Here is a 24,448-nt window from a genome sequence, read left to right as displayed (position 1 = left end):
AAAAAAACACCCCATACTTTTAAATAAAGATTTTAACTTTTTCCACGTTTCCTGTTGAGGGGGAAGAGGATTATCTATTTTTCAAAAATTGTGTTTCTGCTGTATGATAAAGAGAATCAGCTATATGTATACATATATCCCCTCCTTCTTGAGCTTCTCCCATCCCATCCCCACCTTTGGTCACCACAGAGCACCAAGCTGAGCCCCCTGTGCTATCGAGCACGTTCCGACTAGCCGTCTGTTTTACACATGGCAGTACACATCAGTCCTAATCTCCCAACTAATTCCTCCTTGTCTACTCTGTGTCCACCTGTCCGTGCTGTACTTCTGGGTTACTCCTGTCCTGAAAATAGGTTCATCTGTACCATTTCCCTAGATTACACATTTGCACATTAATATATGTGTTTTTCTCTTTCTGACTTACTTTTCTCTGTATGACAGATTCTAGTTTCATCCATGTTTCTATAAATGACCCAATATTGTGCCTATTACAACTAAGTAACATTCCATTGTATATATGTATCCCATCTTTATCCATTCATCTGTCGATGGACATTTAAGTTGCTACCATATGACTCAGCAACTCCACTACAGAGCATAAACCTTGAGAAAACCATAATTCCAAAAGACACATGCACCCCCAGTGTTCACTGCAGCATCATTTAAAATAGCCAGTACATGAAGGGTTATAATTTTTACACATGCTTGTTTTTAATGGTCCTGTAGGTTGAGACTGACCATAGGTAATTTTAATCTTGTAATCAACATTGTTAACGTTGGTTACTAATTTTTGCCTCTAGTCAATTAGAAGTACTTATAAACTGTATGGAGAAGGCAATGGCACCCCACTCCAGTACTCTTGCCTGGAAAATCCCATGGACGGAGGAGCCTGATAGGCTGCAGTCCATGGGGTGGCTAAGAGTCGGACACGACTGAGCGACTTCCCTTCCACTTTTCACTTTCATGCATTGGAGAAGGACATGGCAACCCACTCTAGTGTTCTTGCCTGGAGAATCCCAGGGACGGGGGAGCCTGGTGGGCTGCCATCTCTGGGGTTGCACAGAGTCGGACACGACTGAAGTGACTTAGCAGCATAAATTGTATGGATTTCAGTGGTAGGCATGTGAAAAGTTTACACTCTTCAGAGTTAGATAGCTGTGCCTTAGAACCTTCACCTACTTTTAGAATTTTGTCTAATAATAACAGGACAATATCCTACCTTTGGTTGCTTGATAAAATATAATACCAGTGTACTGAAACTTCCTTATTGGCATTTTGAGTTGGCATCTGTTTACTTTGTATGAACCTTTTCCTGTAGGGAGGAGAAGAGCCTTAGCTCTATCTATGGGCTAGAGAATTACTAGACTAGAACAATTGTAATTGTTTGGATAACTGCCTCTCAGAGACCTGGGACTATATTATTTTCTATTGCTCAGGTAGTCAAAATTAGTAAGCAATTAAGTGATTGCAAGGATCTAAAATACATATCCAATTAGTAATATGCTTTCATTAAGAACCTATGTCCATGTGTAAGCAGTTATTTCTGATTCAACAGAGAATTTTGAGGATGTTACCATTTTTTTTTTCTGACATTTGGAGATTCTCCAAAGATGGTTGAAAATGAATTCTTATTTGTCTATTTGAAAATTTCTATTTTAAAATTGACTTTAAAGCTGTATTAGAAAATATCACATTTGAGGAAAGCATCACTATTTAAAAATTTATATATATATTTTAAATGGAATATAACACGCTCGTAAAGGGCTTTTAGAGAACTATGAAAGATAACATCTACTTTATCTGAGTATTGTCATGTGCTTTAAGTAAATGTCTTATACAGTAAAGTACTTTGTAAAATATATTTAGTGGATATAATTTTATTAATTTATTACCAAATTTATTACCTAGTTTTATACAGTTAAATTTAATTAAATTTATTTTTGTTTATAGAATAAAGTTCCAGGTACTTCTATAAATGTCTTTAGAAATAAACATCAGAAACCAAAATCTACCAAATTCATACCTTTGGAGATCAAAAAAAAGGAAACACTTGATGCGGTCCAAGAACTTCAGGCAGCATACAAAAGGATTTGTTTTCCCAAGGACCGTTCCAAAAGTGGACCTTCTGAGGAGCCTCCACAACGGACTGCTTTCAATGAGCCATACATTTTTAATATAAAAAAGAAACACAAGGAGCCTATAGATCTAATTGTGAAAGGTAAGTTTTTTGGTGGGGCAAAGAAGTTCAGCAAGCCATCAGGCAGAATTGTTTGCTTATGGTGTGCTTGTAATGAAATTTCTACCTTTAAACAAAACTCCACATTTTAAATGCTAGCACTGAAAGGTAGGGAGGCATGTTTGGAAGAGCTGCTAACCTCTGAGAACCACCAGAAGGTGAAAAGAAGGCATCCTCGTGGAAAGAGGAATGCAGAGGAACAGAATGGGTTGACCACTTCTTCCAGTAGACACAGTTCCTAGAGCAGGCAGAGGCTCATGGCTCTGGGGTCTGTTGTTGAGTGGGGTAGCTAGCGTAGGTGAGCTATTCATGAGGCTGTTACCCCAAGACCGTAAAAGGATTTGGGGGAGGTATAGAGTTTCCTTTAGGACCTATTGTGGTAAAGGTTTCTTCTTTATCAAGATTTCAGTAAAGTGGAACCTGGAGGTCTATTTAAGCAGAGTAATACTGTTTTCTGAGACTAATGTGTTTTCCTGGCCAGAATAAATGACCTCTCAAAATACATTTCTAGTTATAAACTTTCATAACTTCATCTACATTTCCCTGTTTTGCTATTGCTTACTATGTTATTCCTTCATTTGAATTTTTTTCACTCAATGAGTGCCTGCCCTGTGTCAGGCAGTGTGTTAGGAGTTGAAAACACGAAGCTTAAAAGGCTCAGAGAGTAGTGGCGGGGACAGATACTTGGGTAATTTATTATTCTGACAACTGCTGGAATATAGTTGGTGCAAGTGATTACGGAGGAGTAACCAACCAGATGCCAGAGGGAAAATTTCTCAGGCGAGATCTCATTAGAAATGGGTTTTAAGGAGAAGGTCATTAAAGGTAAGTGGGAACAGGAGAGGCCATTTGGATCCGTGGAAGAGCCAAAGGACAAAAGAAAGTGCTATGTCTTGGGGAAGGAGAGATTTGGTAAGAAATGAAGTTGCGGAGATGGGTGAGACTAGGTTTTGATGTGATTATAATAGCAGACCCAGGAGTTGACCCATGTGTATTCGAGAGCCAATCATGATATTAAAGCTGGGAGATGGGGAAGGAGTGAAGTATGACTACTTCTCTCTGTCAAGAAAAATAAAACTGGCAGTAGAGCCTGTGGAGCGAATGGTGGCAGAGAGAGATGAGAGGAGGCTGCGCAGGAAAGAGATGGTCCACGTAAGAGATGGCAGGGCCTAAAGTAGAGCAGGAGTGACGCATGAAGTGTCCAGGGATTTATTGCAGTGTTTCTCAGTGTAGTGTTCAGAACACTAGTTGTGAGTGATTCACCTTGACACAAGGGTTCTTTGGTTAGATAAGTTTGAAAAATGCATTTGCTTCTTGGAGATTCATATTGAAGATTAATATATTGAAAGCTCTAAGAAATACTACAGGAAAGAAATCTGTTTAATGTTTTTAACCTGCCTATCACCAATTTGTTTAACCAAAGAATTCCCCAAGAAAGATACTTAGGTTTCTAGATGGGAAAACTCAACAGGTATCATTAAGGGAATTCAGAGGGAAAAGCAGATTTAGGGCAGGTGGAGACAGGAATGGGAAAGATAACCAATTCAATTGCGCTGCTAAGTCATTTCAGTCGTGTCCGACTCTGTGTGGCCCCATAGATGGCAGCCCACCAGGCTCCCCCACCCCTGGGATTCTCCAGGCAAGAACACTGGTTGCCATTTCCTTCTCCAATGTATGGAAGTGAAAAGTGAAAGTGAAGTCACTCAGTCGTGTTCGACTTTTAGCGACCCCATGGACTGTAGCCTACCAGGCTCCTCCGCCCATGGGATTTTCCAGGCAAGAGTACTGGAGTGGGGTGCCATTGCCTTCTTGAATTCAGTTGTAGACCTGTTCAATAGACATGCATTGGGAGATAAACAGTTGGAAGTTGGAAATGGAGCTACTTAGAAAGAACCAGGTTAAGACTGAAGGTTTATGTTGGGGATCACTGCCATACATGAACCATTGTGGGGTTCTGCACTGTTCAACCAACATTTATTTACTCTGGGAGAGATATAGAGATAAAAGATGTTACTTGCCATCAAGAATTTCAAATTTCATATATGTAATTTGTGTGCGGTTGGATGAAGGAGGATAAATAGGTGATTATAGTATAGTATGACTGACTGTAATACAAACCAGTGCTACTGTTTGAAGTCAATTGGAAATATACCTGATTCAGATTTAGTAATAGGGATGGATTCCCAGGAGATTTAAAGTCTGATAAATTTTGAAGGATGAATAAGTGTTAACTCAAGAAGGAAGAAAGGTACTATGAGAGTCAAGCATCTACATCATAATGAGTATCTGAGAAAGTGATGATAATGTACTTGAAGGAACTAAAATAATTTTAAATAACTGATATGAGGCTTGGGGACTTAGAGATGAGACCAGCAGAACATTGAAATTTAACCTAAAAGTAATCCAGATGTTTTACAGAACAGTTGCAGTGATCACATTTGCATTTGAGAACATATCGTGGCAGTAGAGGTGAGGTGGGATGAATTTTGACGACACAGAGACCAATGAGGAGATAGTAATTCTCATAAGCAAGGATGATTTATATTACATTAGTGGCATTGGGGATAGAAGTGAGGGGAGAGATTTTAGACATATTTGAAAAGTAGAGTTATCTAGATTTGGTCAACAATAAGGTGGAACATCAGACATAGAGAAGGGCTGTGGGATTCATGGGCTTAGTGATACTAAGCGGCACCATGGAAACAGATTGAATTAAAGAGTTGGAGATGCATTCTTATGTAATGGTGAAACTGCCACCAGCAATAAGTTGAAATCTAAACTGTGTACATACCGAGCTTTGTAGCTCTAGGTGAAGAAGTTAGGAGGAAATAGCATTACTAAAATATGTTGGTGGTTTTGGTTGCCTTTGGGAAGTTTTTATTATAAAAGAGAGATGAACTGAGAAAACGATTGGCTGGTTTGCAAGCAGAAATGAGAGAGCATAGAGAGCCACCAAGTATTTGGGCCCTTGGTTTTGAGAAAGTACATACTAAGATTTATCATTGTAGCAAAAATCAGATTAATGATATGTTTTTACCAACCCAGGCCATTGTTGCAGGTAATCCAAAGGCACTAAGTATTAAGTTGAGAGACTAAATCAGGAGATAGAGAAGTGAAGATACAAGGGAGATTTTAAAACTATGTCTAAAAAAAGAGCTTTGAATGCGGTTATTGGTGTGCAGAATTGGATGAAAATAGGTTAAAATATCTACCAAATATTTTAGAGAATTTCATTGCTGAAGAAACCATGAACCTTGATTTAATTGAATATTCAAGAGTAAAATAGCCTGGCTTTATCTGAAAGTGTATCACAAAAGCTATACAGTCTCCAAGGAGAATAACAGCAATATGTGGCCCAGGTGCAAAGAAAAACTTCTCAGAGTGGATCCAGGGGGCACTAAGCAAATGAACAAGGGAGTGCCTCTCAGAACAGAATCCTTGTCTACTCAGGGGACTTCTCAGCGCCTCCCCAGCAGGATTCTATAACTTTCTTTGGCCTAATGATTGCTCCACTGCTGGATTTTATGTGCTTCCGGGGAAAGGTGGAAATAATTTATGAATTTGGTACACATTGTTACTAGACCAGAAGGAGCCACATCTGGGCCTGATGGAGAAAATTACAAACAGCCAGAGATCCTGGGCTCTGAGCTGGATGCAGTGCTTTGTTGAAACTTTGGGTTGTCTCCTTTGTGTCCTGTCAAGGTATAAAAATGAATGGATATTTGATGTGCAAAAGGACAGACTATGTGGAGACTGGCTAGATGCTTATTATATCCTTTTTTCCCTGAGTACTTGGCTTTGATACACTCCTCACTTCCCTTGTAGTTAGGAGGAGCTATCTGATTGAGATTTGGCTCAATGGATTATAGCTGGAAGTGCTGCACATCCATAAAAAATGTCTCTCTGGTGTTTGTCTCTCAACATGACTCCCCCCATTTTCAAGCATAAGGTCTCTTTTTCAACATTCTTAAAACAATTTCAGTTTCATTCATGGGAGAGTGATCAAAGTGCTTTTAGTATCTGTTGATCAAAAAGCTTTTCCTCAGACATGGTGTAAATATACAGAGGTTGATGAGTGAGAAAAAAATGATCATAACTTGTTCCCTCACGGAACTTGTAGTCTAGGAAAAACAGATAGTAATTAAATTGTCACCTGTATTTGGATTGAGAGTATACAACACGTGAATTGGACCAGGTCTGGGGATCAACAAAGGCATCCTAGAGGAAATGTCATTTGAACTAAGTATGAGAAATGGGAAAGAATTTCTCAGACAAGGAGTAATTCCTGCTTGGAGTTCTGGGTCTATATGCAATGGCCCAAGTGAGGGAAACACAGAAGTGCTTTCAAAAAGTGCAGAAAGAATAGCCACACCTATTCTCCTCATAGTTCCGATGCGGAGCTGAAGAGAGGTCATCCGCGGCTGTCAGAAAAGCAGAACCTTGTCAGTGACGTGCTAGGAAATGTTCAGCAACTGGTGTGGGGGAGGAGGGAGGAAGCTCCATGTGCAGCTTTTGCCCATTTCCATGTATAAGTACTCTCACGTAGCCAGTTTCAAGCCACTGATGTGATACCACTGATCACGGGAGTCGGGACGAGATGCATACCATTTGCTCTCTGGAGCATTTCTGGCAAACCCTGTTCACACAGTCTGAGCTCCTCTGGGCTCACTTCCTGTGTCCGCCCCTGCTGTGGTGAGGTTCCTGCCCCAGGCTTCCCCAGCGCCTTCCTGGCTTGAGACACCTACAAGAATGGGCTCACCTGTCACACAGGAGGAGCTGCGAAGGGAGGGTGAGGGCCGGTGGATAAACACTTCCTCCTTTCTTTGCCAGGGCAGAAGAGTCTGCCCTGTCTCAGTTACATTCTGTAAACCTTCTCAGAAGGTCCCAAATAATTAAGCACCCAGATTCTTGTTGTGGTTGTCAACTCAGAAAAGGATTCTTACATTAGTTCTCCTTTTTTTCCTCCCCCTCACCCCCACTTTTCATTCCTGATCCCTGAACTCATATCCTTAAAATGATCTCTTAAAAATATTTTGGTGGCAAGTTGTCAGTACTTGTCAAAAGATTAGGGGTGGAGTGTGAGGGAAAGAAAAATGAAGGGTGATTCTTAGGCTTTAGGCTTGATGAACTGAAAGATAAGAATCGCCATTTTCTGAGATGGGGGGAGAGAGAGATGTAGTTTTGGAACAGGCAGAAACCCAGAGTTGAGATTTAGGCACATTATGTTGAGGTTCTTAGTGTACACATATATAAATGAAAATGTCCACTAGACTAGACTACTGTGCTCTAGACTACTGTCTAATAGATAGTCTGTTATGTAATTGTGGGTGCATAAGAAAGCTTCCCTGGTGGCTCAGAGGTTAAAGCATGTGCCTGCAACGCGGGAGACCTGGGTTCCATCCCTGGGTTGGGAAGATCCCCTGGAGAAGGAAATGGCAACCCACTCCAGTATTCTTGTCTGGAGAATCCCATGGACAGAGGAGCCTGGTGGGCTACAGTCCACGGGGTCACAAAGAGTCGGACACAACTGAGAGACTTCATTTTCACTTTCCAAGAAAGATTGGAGTCATTAACGTGGAGATCTATGTCCAGTAGAAATGTAATAAGAGCTACAAAAGTTGTAATTGAAAATTTCCTTGTGGCCACATTAAAAAGTAAAAAAGAAGCAGGTAAAACTAATTTCAATAATAGATTTATTTAACCTAATATATCAAAATATGATCATTTAATAGTTAACATAAAAATTATTAAGGAGATATTTTGTTTTTTTTTTTTAACCCCAATTCTCCTAAATCCAGTGTGTGTTATAGAAATTGGATTAACCACATTTTAGTTATTCAGTAGATACAGATGATGAGTGGCTCCTGCATTGGACAATAGAGGTGTAGATTTTATTTGTAATCATAGACTTAGAGACATCATCTAAGAAGTAAATGTAGGTAGAGAAAAAAAATCCAAGGACTAAGTCCTGGCAGTTTCCAGTATTTGGAGATCAGAAAGAGGAGTACCCAGCAAAGAAGTGGGAATGAACAGCTAGGAGGGAGGTCAGAGAGTGTGAAATATGTTACTCATGGTTCAGTCAGGGAGGAGGAAGGCTTAGACAGGAGGAGCAAAGGAAGAAGAGTTCTCAGGATCTCTTAGAGAAGGTGAGTAAGCCTTCCTTATGATGGTCTGTCTCTTTGGGGGGTTGTCTTTTTTGTTATCGTTCAGTTGTTCAGTTGTGTCCAGTTCTTTGCGACTCCATGAACGGCAGCATGCCAGGCTTCCCTATTCTTCACTATCTGCCGGAGTTGAGTCAGTGATGCCATCCAACCATCTCATCCTCTGCTGCCCCCTGCTCCTCCTGCCTTCAATCTTTCCCAACATCAGCCTCTTTTCCAATGAGTCAGCTGTTCGTATCAGGTGGCCAAAGTGTTGGAGTTTCAGCTTTAGCATCAGTCCTCAAATGAATATTCAGGGTTGATTTCTTTTAGGATGGACTAGTTGTCATCATGAGGTCAAGTTTTTGAGGGATGGAGAGTGTGAGAAAGAAGTGAAGGAGGACACTGGTCCTCTTGACTTTTTATTACAGGCTATGGTGAAATCAGAGACATTTTACTAGGAAAGTCTGCATGTGTCCCACCATACAGCTGTGAAGTGCTGATCTCAGAGTTTGTATTTGAATTAAAATTGCAATCTATTTCTCCAGGTTCTTATCTCAAAAATGTATATTAAGTCTGTAACTTGGATCTATTTTTTAAACACATTGCCAATATTCACTTTGATGTGAATGGATGCATGATGGAAGATATCAGTCACATTAATTCTAGAACTTGATTAAAGTTTGTGAGATTAGAAAGAAAAGTGAGTCCTGTGTGTGGCGTCTGTGTGCCTTTCACTCATGCTGCACTGAAGAATTTGGTTGTGTTACCTTCGAGAAGCTGAACATCTTACGTGAGGACAGGCCACACATCCCTTGAATTTGATCCAAGGATATCAACTTTAAAAATACACTGCAGCAATTATAATGTCACATATCTTTAGTAAATATGTTCCCTATGCTTGCATGTTCTGCATGCTTGTATTTTTCTTAACAGAGCAAAATAAAAAATATGAAATGATTTTCTTTCTGAGCACATACATACTCTATAGCGCTGCTTAACCAGTTTCTGTTGTCATACTGCCAGCAGCTTATGGGTCTTGATCGTTAAAAGTCACATGTAAAAGTCAGTTTTTTTTAATGTAAATATAGTTCCCATATATTACATTATATTCATCTGCTTACGCATTCCCTTGGGAGCAAAAAATACTGAGGTCTAATTTGAGTCATTTAAATTTGAAAACAGATTTCAGTTAATCTCAGTAAGATTTCATCATATTCATGTCAAACAAGTATATTTAGGGAACATTGGGTTGTTCCTTAGCCAACTTGGAAAGGAATAGATGTGTGTGTGTGTGCGTGTGTGTTTGTTCTTTGGTCAGATCGCAAATCTATTCCTTTAAATATAAAATGAAGGAATAGTAAATTTTGATAGTGCTTTAAAATAACGAAGGCTAGAAAGTCCTGGAGGAAACCATAAGGGAAAGGGACTCAGTGTCATGTTTGTTTGCCCGTAGTGGTGACAAGTTACCAAACAGTATTTTGATCAACAATGTTTAGGATATCTTTTATTTTGTATTTTGATGATTTTAAGTATACATAGAATGTTAACAAATATATTAAAACTGGATTTTTTACGTGTTCCCACAAAATTATTTGGAGGAACTGAAGACCAGGTTCCATAACAATTTATAAGAAACGTGGAAACTAGAGATTTTTTAATGAAGTGGAAAATTAAATTGAATTTGGTATTACAAAATAATTTGATTTTGGAAGCTTTGAAACTTGAAATATACTAGTCTTCCTCCCTGTATACAAACAGACTCAGTAATTTCTAAATGAGGGAATAAATTTGGATAATATCTTTAGAGAGCATTATACAGAGCATTTTGTAAGTATTTCTTTGCTTCTCTTCATTTCTTCCTGCCTCAGATATCTATGCTTCTTCCATTTCTTGTCAGGAATTTTCTTTTGCTTGTCTATGCTATTGAAGAAAGAAGTTCAACAGAATTCTTAATATTAGCAAATGCTTATAATTATATAATTGTGCAACCAATGTCTTGATCACAGTCCATTCTAACTTATGCTTTTTCTCTTTGGATTGGCCTGGGATCTCTGAAATGGAAAGGTGCAGGATGGAGACCTAAAGTAAGACCGAAGACTTACTCCATGCCTCTGGAGTAACATGGCTTACCACATTGAAACAGCCACAGTTCATAACTTTTAATAAGTTAATAGCATCTTACTAGGAGAATTATTAAAACATTATAAAGGATTTAGAGACAGTAGAAATGCATTCTTCTAAACATCTACCTCCTACTAATTTTCTTACAAGTCCAGAGGACAACTTAGGGAGACCAGAAATCTTAGGCTACAGCAGTGACTTTCAGAAATTTTCTGATTAAGTACATTTGTCCCATGTTTTGCATTTGACTAGGAGCATAGGCAGAGAAGAGTTCAGAGGCTACTGACCTATTTTCCAGTGGGCTAAGCTTCCCTGGTGGCACTAGTGGTAAAGAACCTGCCTGCCAATACAGGAGACTTAAGGAACAATCCCTGGGTCAGGGAGATCCCCTGGAGAAGGAAATGGCAAACCACTCTAGTATTCTTGCCTAGAGAATCTCATGGACAGAGGAGCCTGCTGGGCTATAGTCCATGGGTTGCAAAGAGTTGGACACGACTGAAGTGACTTAGCATACCTGGGGTCCTCCCTAGGTCATTGTACATAAAGTTTTGTGTACAAGTAAATAATACCAGCTTCTCTGAGGAAGTACAGTGAGAGCAGTTCATGGTGTCCTAGAAATGGTTTCCTATTTGTAATGAAATCCTCCTTCAGTAGACATTCATCGTTTTGGGCCTCTTGACATCCTTTAAACTGACCTCTGGTAGCAGAACTCTGATTTGACTTTGGAGAAATGCCCCTCCCATTACAAGTTTGTGCAGAGTGGGGAAGGCTGTCCCTCTGCCCTCTAACTCCAGAGCTGGCATGTGATTCGGGCACAGCCAGTGAGAAGAACTGATTCTCCTGGCTGCAGGGAGAGGTGGAGTGATTGGATTTAAATCAGCATGGATGATAAGAGCTTGAGGTACTTGAGAACACAGCGAGGAATTCTAGAATAAAGTCAGTATGGAAGAATGAGCTGAATGATGCAGAGACATCAAATCCTGATGACATTGTTTGAGCCTCTTATCTAAGCTTTGCTGAAAACAAATGTTACTTGGATTTTTCAGTTTGTATAAATTTGTGATTTCTTCCCTTTTGACAAAGCAGCATAGTTTAGTGACTCCATGGGACATAGGAGTTCAATGACCTAGATTAAAATCTCAGCTTTCAAAAAGTAAAGATGGCGGAAGAGTAGGTAGATGTGGAGTACATCTCTCTCCATGGATAGATACATCAGGAATACACCTTCAGACACAGAAGTGCATGCAGAGCGGACAGGAGTACCTGATCAGTAGAAAAGAATATATAGAACCATGCAAAACTTTGTAGGACGAAGGAACTAGGGGAAAAAAATGGGAGTGTTAATAGGACTGGACCTGCCCTTGGCATGTAGGGGAACTGAAGGAGGGCTCTGATCTCCACATCAGGGCAATTGTCTGAGTCAGAGGAGAAACATTTAAGGCTGAGAGTGAAACAGCTGATCTGTGGCAGCCTACATGGAATGAGAATCAGACAGTCCTTGCTGCAGCCATACATACCCTTGACAGGGACGAGGGTCCCCTGGAAGGCGCAGCAGCTGGGAGCTGGAGTTTAGGAATTGTGGAGCAATCCCAGGGAGAGGGCCGCTGCTGACTGGAGAGACGGATTGAGGGGATGTCAGGGAGGAGATCATGGTGGGAAATGCCAGTGGAGGAAAGCCAGGCAGCCGTGGAAGCCAGGCGACACTGCTGAGCCACACTAGGGGGTGGAGCCAGCACCACAGCCTCTTTCCCACACCCCAGCATGGGCAGCTGAGCAGTAGAGGCTGGCCCATCATCAAACGCCTGATGCACTGAACTACAGAGCAGGACCGCACCCGGGTGCTCCTTTCAGTGACTGATGTGCTGATCTACAGAGTAAGACCTCAGCCAGGGAGGCCCCTCTATGTGCCTCATGTGCCAAGCAACAGAGAAGGACCCCAGGCAAGGGAGTCCTCTAAGTGCCTGAACAGGCAGAGCTACAGAGAAAGCCTGGCCAAAGGGACCTTCTGATCACCAGGTACAAGAGGCTCGAAAAAAGACTCTGATAGGGCCATAACTCCTGCAGCAGAGGCAGTCTATGTCCCTGCACACTTGGCCCCGCCAGGGTCCCCGCAAGCCAAGCAGCTGTGCCACCTTCATGGTCAACTCTCACTGGGGCAGAGCTGCCACAGGCAAAAAAAAGTCTTGCGTCTATGCGCACAGGGTCACTTCAGTCATTTCTGATTCTTTGTGACCCTGTAGACTGTGGCCTGACAAGCTTCTCTGTCAGGGAGGGGCGTTTTCCAGGCAACTGCTAAGTCGCTTCAGTCATGTCCGACTGTGTGCGACCCCATAGACAGCAGCCCACCAGGCTCCCCTGTCCCTGGGATTCTCCAGGCAAGAACACTGGCATGGGTTGCCATTTCCACTGGAGTGTATTGGCCAATACTGGTTACCATCCCCTTCTAGAGCACTGTATTTCCTGCTCCCCTAGCTGCCAAGCTCCCTGAGTACCTGGTGCTGCCAGAACCCCTGCAACGCAAGCAGCTGCACCACCTCCTCACCTGGTTTTCACAGGGGCAAACCCAAGTCCTCCATTGCAGCCTCAGGAACTAAATCCCAGTGGACAACCCACAGGTAGAAGTGGAAATAAAACCACAATTGAAATCCAGGGGCACTGTTGCTAAGGAAGAAGACCCAAAACCTTCCCACCAGCTGTACAATTAAATTGTAGATTAAATCCACATGATCAAACTAGGCAGACTCTGTGTCTATGGAAGGCCATTGAGAGCTCCCACAAAAGAAAACACACTAGCTCTGATAGCTGTGGGCATGGGAGGCAAGAACACACAGGAGTAGGACCAGATTAGAATCTGAGCTGCCCCTATAACAGGTCCAGAGATCAGCACAGTGTTGGAGGGCATCCGAGGGAGGTAAGGTGGACTGTGACTCCCAGGGAGGAAAGGACTCTCACAGCAGTGACTCAAGAAAAACATTTATTATTCTTATCTTTTGACTTGTTCTGCAGATTCTTTTGGATTTTTTTTTTCCTTTTTTTGATTTCCTTTTCCCCCCTCTGTTGTAGTTGTCAATTTTATTGGCACTAAGAAATCCAATTAAGGTTTTGAGCTTTTTTTTTTCTCAGTCACATTTTTTATTATTGTTATAAACCTCTGCCTCTACGTTGGGCTTTTGCTTTTCAGTGGAGTTTTCCTTTTTTTTTTTTTCTTGTCTCTTTTTTAAGTTTTTAAACCTAATATTATTTTCCTACATTTATTTCTTTCGTTCTGGTAGATATAATTTTAGGTTTCCTTTGTTTTCTGGGTCAATCTATTGTACTTCATTTTTTTTTTGGACTGTTAGAGGTTAGATTTTGCTTATGGATATATATCTATATGTGTATATTCAGTCACACTTTTTATTGTTATAAACCTTTGCCTCTAAGTTGGGCTTTTACAGTTCTGTGGAGTTTTCCTTTTTTTTTTTCCTTCTATTTTTTTTTCTTTTTTTCTTCCATTTTTTTCTTTTCTCTTTTTTATAATTTTAATTTTTTTAAACCTATTATATTTTTCTACATTTATTCCTTTGTGTTTCCTACTGTTCTTTCCCCCTTGCAGTTAATCTTTAATGTATATAAATCTTCTTCATCTACCTCTATTTAACTTTGCAAATCCATTCTTTCTTTCCTTTCCTCTTAACATATTTGTCCAGATCAGATCAGTCATGTCCGACTCTTTGTGACCCCATGAATCGCAGCACACCAGGCCTCCCTGTCCATCACCAACTCCCTGAGTTCACTCAGACTCACGTCTATCGAGTCAGTGATGCCATCCAGCCATCTCATCCTCTGTCGTCCCCTTCTCTTCTTGCCCCCAATCCCTCCCAGCATCAGAGTCTTTTCCAATGAGTCAACTCTTCGCATGAGGTGGCCAAAGTACTGGAGTTTCAGCTTTAGCATCATTCCTTCCAAAGAAATCCCAGGGCTGATCTTCAGAATGGACTGGTTGGATCTCCTTGCAGTCCAAGGGACTCTCAAGAGTCTTCTCCAACACCTTGTTTTCATTGCTTTATTCCCCACTTGGCACCTTGCTTTAGTTTTATTTTCCAGTTTGTGCTTTAGTTAGTTTGTTCTTAACTGGTAAATATAATTTTTTATTTCCTTTGTTCACCAGGTCAATCTACTATACTTTATTTTTGTTGGACTGTTTTGACTTTGCTCATGGGTGTATATGTATATGTGTATAGTCCATTATTTTAATTATTATTTACCTGATTTTGTAACTGCCATTTGTCTGGCATTCATCTTTGGTTTCTCGTTTTTAGATATTTATTTTAATCTCAAGGCCATAACAAACCACTTGTGGAATCTTCACTCCTGACCAGAGATTAAGCTCTGAGCCTTTGGAGTCAGAGTACTGACTCCAAGACCCTAGACTACCAGAGTATTAACTCTAGGGGGTAACAAATAGTGAAAATTCACACAAAGGAAACCATTTGAATACAAGACTCAGCATCACTCAACCACTAGTAGAAGCTTGTGCAGGATGCCTCATCTAAACAACAAACAAAACAAAAACACAAACCCAATCATCCGCAGACAGGATTACCACCTCACTCAGCCTTGTCCATCTGAGGAAAAACAAACAAACAAACAAACAAAAACTCAGCAAATCTCACCCTATAAGAAGCTCACACAAATCACTGGACCAACCTTAGGAGTGCAGAAACCAAAAGGAAGAAAGAATTCAACCTTCTTCAAGGAAAGAATCCAACTTTCCTTAAAGCCTGGGAAAAGGAGACCTCAAACACAATAAGTTAAAAAAAATAATAATGAAAAGGCAGAGAAATACTACACAAACGAAGGAACAAACTAGAAACACAGAAGTCCAAATAAATGAAGAGGAAATAGGCAAACTACCTGAAAAAGAATTCAGAATAATGATGGTAAAGATGATCAAAAAACCTTGAAAAAAAATGGATAAAATGCCAGAATCAGTTAACAAAGACCTAGAAGAATTAAAGAATAAACATACAGAGACAAACAACACAATTACTGAGATTAAAATTACTCTAGAAGGAATCAATAGCAGAATATCTGAAGCAGAAGGATGAATCATTGAGCTGGAAGATAAAATGGTGGAAATAACTTCTGAAGAGCAGAATAAAGTAAAAAGAATGAAGAATACTGAGGAGAGTCTCAGAGACTTCTGGGACAATATCAAATGCACCAACATTTGAATTATAGGGGTCCCAGAAAGGAAGAGGTAAAGAAAGGGTGTCAGGAAATTTTTGAAGAGATTATAGCTGAAAATTTCTCCAACATGGAAAAGGAAATATTCAATCAAGTCCAAGAGGCTCAAAGAGTCCCATACAGGATAAGCCCAAGAAGAAACATGCCAAGACGCATGCTAATTAAACTAACAAAGACTAAACACAAAGAATATTAAAAGCGGCAAGGGAAAAGCAACACATAACATACAAGGGAAACCCCATATGTTTAACAGCTGATCTTTCAGCAGAAACTCTGCAGGCCAGAAGGGAATGGCAGGATATATTTAAACCACTATGAAAGGGAAAAATCTACAACCAAGATTACTGTACCTGGCAAGGATTTCTTTCAAAATTGATGGAGAAATAAAAAGCTTTTCAGACAAGCAAAAATTAAGAGAATTCAGTACCAGCGAACCAGGTTTACAATAAATGTTAAAGGGACTTATACAGTCAAGAAATACAAGAGAAGAAAAAAGATCCACAAAATTAAGACTGAATAATTAAGAAAATGGCAATAGGAACATATATATCAATAATTACTTTAAGTGTAAACAGATTAAATGCTCCAACCAAATGACACAGACTGGCTGAATGGATGCAAAAACAAGACCCATATATATACTGTCTACAAGAAACCCATTTCAGACCTAAAGACACATATACACTGAAAGTGAGAAGATGGAAAAATATATCCAATACAAATGGGAAGCAAAAGAAAAGTGGAGTAGCAATCCTCATATCAGGCAAAATAGACCTTAAAATAAAGAATATTACAAGAGATAAGGAAGGACACTACATAATGGTCAAGGGATCAATACAGAGGAAGATGTAACAATTGTAGATATCTATGCACCCAACACAGGAGCACCTCAATACATAAAACAAATACTAACAGACTTAAAAGGAGAAATTGACAGACATAGAATAATAGCAGGAGACTTTAACAGCCCACTCACACCAATGGACAGGTCATCAAAACAGAAAATTAATAGGGAAACACAAGTCTTAAATGATACATTAGATGAGATGGATCTCATTGATATCTTCAGGACATTCTATCCAAATGCAGAATGATTCACCTTCTTCTCAAGTGCACATGGTACATTCTCCAGGATAGACCACATCTTGGGTCACAAATCAAACTTCAGTAATTTTAAGAAAATTGAAAGCATATCAAACATCTTCTCTGACCACAATGCTGTGAGAGTAGACATCAATTACAAGAAAAAAAAAATGTAAGACACACAAACACATGGAGGTTAAATAACATGTTTCTAAATAACCAACAGGTTACTGAAGAAATCAAAAGGGAAATCAAAAAATTTCTAGAAACATGACAACGAAAGCACGACAACTCAAAACCTATGGGATGCAGCAAAAGCAGTTCTAAGAGGGAAGTTTATAGCCACACAATCCTACCTCAAGAAACAAGAAAAACATTGAATAGACAACGTAACTTTACATCTAACACAACTTTAAAAAGAAGAACAAAAAATACCCCCAAAATTAGTATAAGAAAAGAAATCGTGAAGATCTGAGGAGAAATAAATGAAAAAGAAATGAAAGAAACAGTAATAAAGATAATAAAACTAAAAGCTGGTTCTTTGAGAAGATGAATGAAATTGACAAACCTTTAGCCAGACTCAACAAGAAAAAAAGAAGAATGAGATCAACAAAATTAGAAATGAAAAAGGAGAGGTTACAGCAGACAATGCAGAAATGCAAAGGATTATAAGAGACTATTATAAGCAACTATATGGCAATAAAAGAAATGGACAGATTCTTAGAAAAGTTCAATCTTCCAAGACTGAACCAGAAAGAAATAGAAATCGTGAACAACCCAATTCAGATCAGATCAGATCAGTCACTCAGTCGTGTCCGACTCTTTGCGACCCCATGAATTGCAGCATGCCAGGCCTCGCTGTCCATCACCAACTCCCGGAGTTCACTGAGACTCACGTCCATCGAGTCAGTGATGCCATCCAGCCATCTCATCCTCTGTCGTCCCCTTCTCTTCTTGCCCCCTATCCCTCCCAGCATCAGAGTCTTTTCCAATGAGTCAACTCTTCGCATGAGGTGGCCAAGTACTGGAGTTTCAGCTTTAGCATCATTCCTTCCAAAGAAATCCCAGGGCTGATCTCCTTCAGAATGGACTGGTTGGATCTCCTTGCAGTCCAAGGGACTCTCAAGAGTCTTCTCCAACACCACAGTTCAAAAGCATCAGTTCTTTGGCTCTCAGCCTTCTTCACAGTCCAACTCTCACATCCATACATGACCACGGGAAAAACCATAGCCTTGACTAGATGAACCTTCGTTGGCAAAGTAATGTCTCTGCTTTTGAATATGCTATCTAGGTTGGTCATAACTTTCCTTCCAAGGAGTAAGCGTCTTTTAATTTCATGGCTGCAGTACCATCTGCAGTCATTTTGGAGCCCAGAAAAATAAAGTCTGACAATGTTTCCACTGTTTCCCCATCTATTTCCCATGAAGTGGTGGGACCGGATGCCATGATCTTCGTTTTCTGAATGTTGAGCTTTAAGCCAACTTTTTCATTCTCCACTTTCACTTTCATCAAGAGGCTTTTGAGTTCCTCTTCACTTTCTGCCATAAGGGTGGTGTCATCTGCATAGCTGAGGTTATTGATATTTCTCCCGGCAATCTTGATTCCAGCTTGTGTTTCTTCCAGTCCAGCATTTCTCATGATGTACTCTGCATATAAGTTAAATAAACAGGGTGACAATATACACCCTTGACGAACTCCTTTTCCTATTTGGAACCAGTCTGTTGTTCCATGTCCAGTTCTAACTGTAGCTTCCTGACCTGCATACAAATTTCTCAAGAGGCAGATCAGGTGTTCTGGTATTCCCATCTCTTTCAGAATTTTCCACAGTTGATTGTGATCCACACAGTCAAAGGCTTTGGCATAGTCAATAAAGCAGAAATAGATGTTTTTCTGGAACTCTCTTCCTTTTTCTATGATCCAGCGGATGTTGGCAATTTGATCTCTGGTTCCTCTGCCTTTTCTAAAACCAGCTTGAACATCAGGAATTACAAGCACTGAAATTGAAGCTGTGGTCAAAAATCTCTCCAAAAACAAAAGCCCTGTAACAGATGGCTTCACAGGAGAATTCTATCAAGCATTTAGAGAAGAGCTAATGACTATCCTTCTACAACTCTTTCAAAATATTTCAAAGAACACTTCCAAACTCATTCTATGAGGCCACCATCACTCTGATATGAAAACCAGACAAAAACAACACACAAAAAAAGAAAACAAAGGCCAATATCACTGATGAACATAGATTCAAAAATTCTCAACAAAATTTTGGTAAACAGAATTCAGCAACACTTCATAAAACTCATACACCATAATCAAGTGGGTTTATTCCAGGGATGCAAGGATTCTTCAATATAGGCATATCAATCAATGTGATACACCATAATAACAAACTGAAAGATAAAAACCATATGATAATCTCAATAGATGCAGAAAAAGCCTTTGACAAAATTCAGCACTCATTTATGATTAAAACTTTTCAAAAAATGGGCTTGGAAGGTACCTACCTCAATATAGTAAAGGTCATATATGGTAAGCCTACAGCAAATATTATTTTCAATGGTGAAAAACTGAAAGCATTCCCCCTAAGATCAAGAACAAGACAAGGGCACCCACTTTCCCCACTATTATTCAACATAGTTCTGGAATTCCTAGCTACAGCAATCAGAGAAGAAAAAATAAATAAAAGGAATCCAGATTGGAAAAGAAGAAATAAAGCTCTCACTGTTTGCAGATGACATGATACTGTGCATAGAATACTGCAAAGATAGTATCAGAAAATTACTAGAGCTAATCAGTGAATTTTTAAAAGTTGTAGAATACAAAAACAATACACAGAAATCACTTGTATTTCTATATACTAACAATGAAAAAAAAGAAAGAGAAATTAAGGAATCAATCCCATTCACCACTGCAACAAAAAGAATTAAATGTCTGGGAATAAACTTACCTAAGGGGACAAAAGAGCTGTACACAGAAAATTATAAGACACTAATGAATGAAATCAAAGATGATATAAACAGATGGAAAGATATTCCATTTTCCTGGGAAGAAAGACTCAATATTGTGAAAATGACCATGCTACCAAACGCAATCTGCAGATTCAATGTGACCCCTATCAAATTACCAATGGAATTTTTCACAGAACTAGAACAAAAAATTTCACAATTCATATAGAAACACTAAAGACCCTGAATAGCCTAAGCAGTCTTGAGAAAGAAGAATGGAGCTGGAGGAATCAATCTTGCTGACTTCAGATTATACTACAAAGCTACATTCATCAAGCCAGTATGGTACTTGCACAAAAACAGAAATAAAGACCAATGGAACAAGACAGAAAGCCCAGAAATAAACCCATGCACCTATGGGTACTTTATTTTTGACAATGGAGTGAAGAATATACAATGGGGCAAAGACAGCCTCTTTGATAAATTGTGCTGGGAAAACTGGACAGCTACATGTAAAAGAATGAAATTAGAACACTTCCTAACACGATACACAAAGATAAACTCAAAAAGGATTAAACACCTAAATGTAAGACCAGAAAATATAAAAATCTTAGAGGAAAACATAGGCAGAACACTCGATGACATAAATCAAAGCAAGATCCCCTATGACCCACCTCCTAGAGTAATGGAAATAAAAACAAAAGTAAACAAGTGGGACCTGACTAAAAAGCTTCTGCACATCAAAGGAAACTGTAAGCAAGGTGAAAAGACAACCCTCAGAATGGGAGAAAATAATAGCAAATGAAACAAGTGACAAAGGATAAATTTCCAAAATATACAAGCAGCTCATACAACTCAATACCAGAAAAACAAACACCCTAACCAAAAAGTGGCAAAAATACCAAAACAGGTATTTCTCCAAGGAAGACATACAGATGGCTAGCAAACACGTGAAAAGATGCTCAACTTCACTCATTATTAGAGAAATGCAAATAAAAATTACAATGAGATATCACCTTACACCGGTCAGAATGGCCATCATCAAAAGGTCTACAAAGAATAAATGCTGGAGAGGGTGTGGAGAAAAGGGAACCCTCTTGCACTGTTGGTGGGAATGTAAATTGATACAACCACTATGAAAGATGGTATGAAGATTTCTTAAAAAACTAGGAATAAAGCCACCATTTGACCTGGCATCCTACTCCTAGGCATATACCCTGAGGAAACCAAAATTGAAAGAGACACATGTATCCCATTGTTCATTGCAGCTCTATTTATAAGAGCTAGAACATGGAAGCACCTACATGCCCATCAATACATGAATGGATAAAGAAGCTGTGGTACATATACACAAGGGACAATTACTCAGCCATGAAAAGGAACACATTTGAGTCAGTTCTAATGAGATGGATGAACCTAGAACCTATTATACAGAGTGAAGTGAGTCAGAAAGAGAAAGATAAATATCGTATTCTAACACATATATACGGAATCTAGAAAAATGGTACTGAATTTATTTACAGGGCAAAAATGGAGAACAGACATGGAGAATAGACTTATGGACATAGAAAGAGGGGAGGAGAGGGTGAGATGTACGGAAAGAGTAAAATGAAACTTACATAGATAGCCAATGGGAATTTGCTGTTATGGCTCAGGAAACTCAAACAGGGACTCTGTATCAACCTAGAGGGTGGGATGGGGAGGGAGATGGGAGGGAGGTTCAAAAGAGAGGGGATATATGTATACCTATGGTTAATTCATATTGAAGTTTGACAGAAAACAGCAAAATTCTGCAAAGCAATTATCCTTCAATAAAAAATAAATAAAGTAAAAAAAAATCTCAGCTTTCTCACTCATTTGTTTCTTTTATTTCTTTATTGTTTCTTTTATTTCTTTGGTTACCTGTTGGTTTTCAGTGATAGTCTCTTGGAAACATCTTCCTTATCTAGTCTTTAAAGGAAAAATTACACTTAAAGTGTATGTAGTAGGCTGAAAAATAACCACCCCAAAATATCAGAGCCTAATTCCTAAAGCCTGTAAGTGTTACCTTATTTGGGAAAAAGATCTTTTCAGATGTGATTAGGTTACAGATCTTGAGTTAAAGAGACTACCTAGATATTCCAGTGGCTCTAAACGCCATCGCAAGTTATCTTCATAAGAGAAAGTCAGATGGAAATTGTAGACACAGGAGAGGAGATACAGTGTAACCACGGAGGCAGGATTAGAATATTATGTCCAGCAGCCAAGGATTGTGGGCAGGCTCCGGAAGCAGGAAGAGTCATGGAATGGATTTACCTGTTGAGCCTCTGAAGGTGTACAGCATGGCTGACACTTTGGTTTTGGAATTCTGACCTGCAAACCTGAGAGAGAATACATTTCTGTCATTTAAAGTCAACAGGTTTTGGGTAATGGGTTATGATGGGAATTGCTATTGCTATTTGCTAAGTCACTCCAGTCATGTCCGACTCCATGTGACCCCATAGACGGCAGCCCACCAGGCTTCCCCGTCCCTGGGGTTCTCCAGGCAAGAACACTGGAGTGGGTTGCCATTTCCTTCTCCAATGCATGAAATTGAAAAGTGAAAGTGAAGTCCCTCAGTCGTGTCCGACCCTCAGCGACCCCATGGACCGCAGCCTACCAGGCTCCTCCGCCCATGGGATTTTCCAGGCAAGAGTACTGAAGTGGGGTGCCATTGCCTTCTCCATATGATGGGAATAGATAGCTAATATAGTGTACTTCCCAAACTAGATTTCATCTCTAGACATTACTTACATTTCCCCCCCTTTTGATGAGTACCTAAGTGTGATCACTTAGGGAGCTGACTGTGGCTCAGATCATGAACTCCTTATTGACAAATTCAGACTTAAATTGAAGAAAATAGGGAAAACCACTAGACCATTCAGGTATGACCTAAATCAAATCTCTTATGATTATAAAGTGGAAGTGAGAAATAGATTTAAGGAAATAGATCTGATAGAGTGCTTGATGAATTATGGACGGAGGTTCGTGACATTGTACAGGAGACAGGGATCAAGACCATCCCCATGGAAAAGAAATGCAAAAAAGCAAAATGGCTGTCTGAGGAGGCCTTACAAATAGCTGTGAAAAGAAGAGAAGCAAAAAGCAAAGGAGAAAAGGAAAGATATTCCCATTTGAATGCAGAGTTCCAAAGAATAGCAAGGAGGGATAAGAAAGACTTCCTCAGTGATCAATGCAAAGAAATAGAGGAAAACAATAGAATGGGAAAGACTAGAGATCTCTTCAAGAAAATTAGAGATATCAAGGGAACATTTCATGCAAAGATGTGCTCGATAAAGGACAGAAATGGTATGGACCTAACAGAAGCAGAAGATATTAAGAAGAGATGGCAAGAATACACAGAAGAACTATACAAAAAAGATCTTCACAACCCAGATAATCACGATGGTGTGATCATTGACCTAGAGCCAGACATCCTGGAATGTGAAGTCAAGTGGGCCTTAGAAAGCATCACTACGAACAAAGCTAGTGGAGGTGATGGAATTCCAGTTGAGCTATTTCAAATCCTGGAAGATGATGCTGTGAAAGTGCTGCACTCAATATGCCAGCCAATATGGAAAACTCAGCAGTGGCCACAGGACTGGGAAAGGTCAGTTTTAATTCCAATCCCAAAGAAAGTCAATGCCAAAGAATACTCAAACTACTGCACAATTGCACTCATCTCACACGCTAGTAAAGTAATGCTCAAAATTCTCCAAGCCAGGCTTCAGCAATACGTGAACCGTGAACTTCCAGATGTTCAAGGTGGTTTTAGAAAAGGCAGTGAAACCAGAGATCAAATTGCCAACATCCGCTGGATCATTGAAAAAGGAAGAGAGTTCCAGAAAAACATCTACTTCTGCTTTATTGACTATGCCAAAGCCTTTGACTGTGTGGATCACAATAAACTGTGGAAAATTCTGAAAGAGAAGGGAATACTAGACCACCTGATCTGCCTCTTGAGAAACCTATATGCAGGTCAGGAAGCAACAGTTAGAACTGGACATGGAACAACAAACTGGTTCCAAATAGGAAAAGGAGTACATCAAGGCTGTATATTGTCACCCTGCTTATTTAACTTATGTGTAGAGTACATCATGAGAAATGCTGGGCTGGAAGAAGCACAAGCTGGAATCAAGATTGCCAGGAGAAATATCAACAACCTCAGATACGCAGATGATACCACCCTTATGGCAGAAAGTGAAGAGGAACTCAAAAGCCTCTTGATGAAAGTGAAAGTAGAGAGTGGAAAAGTTGGCTTAAAGCTCAACATTCAGAAAACTAAGATCATGGCATCCGGTCCCATCACTTCATGGGAAATAGATGGGGAAACAGTGGAAACAGTGGCAGAGTTTATTTTGGAGGGCTCCAAAATCACTGCAGATGGTACTGCAGCCATGAAATTAAAAGACTCTTACTCCTTGGAAAGAAAGTTATGACCAACCTAGATAGCATATTCAAAAGCAGAGACATTACTTTGCCAACAAAGGTCCATCTAGTCAAGGCTATGGTTTTTCCCGTGGTCATGTATGGATGTGAGAGTTGGACTGTGAAGAAAGCTGAGTGCCGAAGAATTGATGCTTTTGAACTGTGGTGTTGGAGAAAACTCCTGAGAGTCCCTTGGACTGCAAGGAGCTCCAACCATACCATTCTGAAGAAGATCAGTCCTGGGTGTT

General features: G+C 39.8%; 1 protein-coding gene across 1 annotated transcript in view; it reads left to right on the top strand.

Annotated features, from left to right (window-relative positions):
- IQCM (IQ motif containing M) overlaps positions 1-24,448 on the top strand; it is a 488,337-nt gene that overhangs the window by 88,539 nt on the left and 375,350 nt on the right. Inside the window, exon 4 of the mRNA XM_044930386.2 lies at positions 1,951-2,218. Coding sequence (XP_044786321.2) covers positions 1,951-2,218 — 268 coding nt within the window. The remainder of the gene's footprint in view (positions 1-1,950; positions 2,219-24,448) is intronic.

Source organism: Bubalus bubalis, chromosome 17 (genome assembly GCF_019923935.1).
Source record: "Bubalus bubalis isolate 160015118507 breed Murrah chromosome 17, NDDB_SH_1, whole genome shotgun sequence".
NCBI classification, from domain to species: domain Eukaryota; kingdom Metazoa; phylum Chordata; class Mammalia; order Artiodactyla; family Bovidae; genus Bubalus; species Bubalus bubalis.
This window is presented reverse-complemented; position numbering and strand designations above follow the sequence as displayed.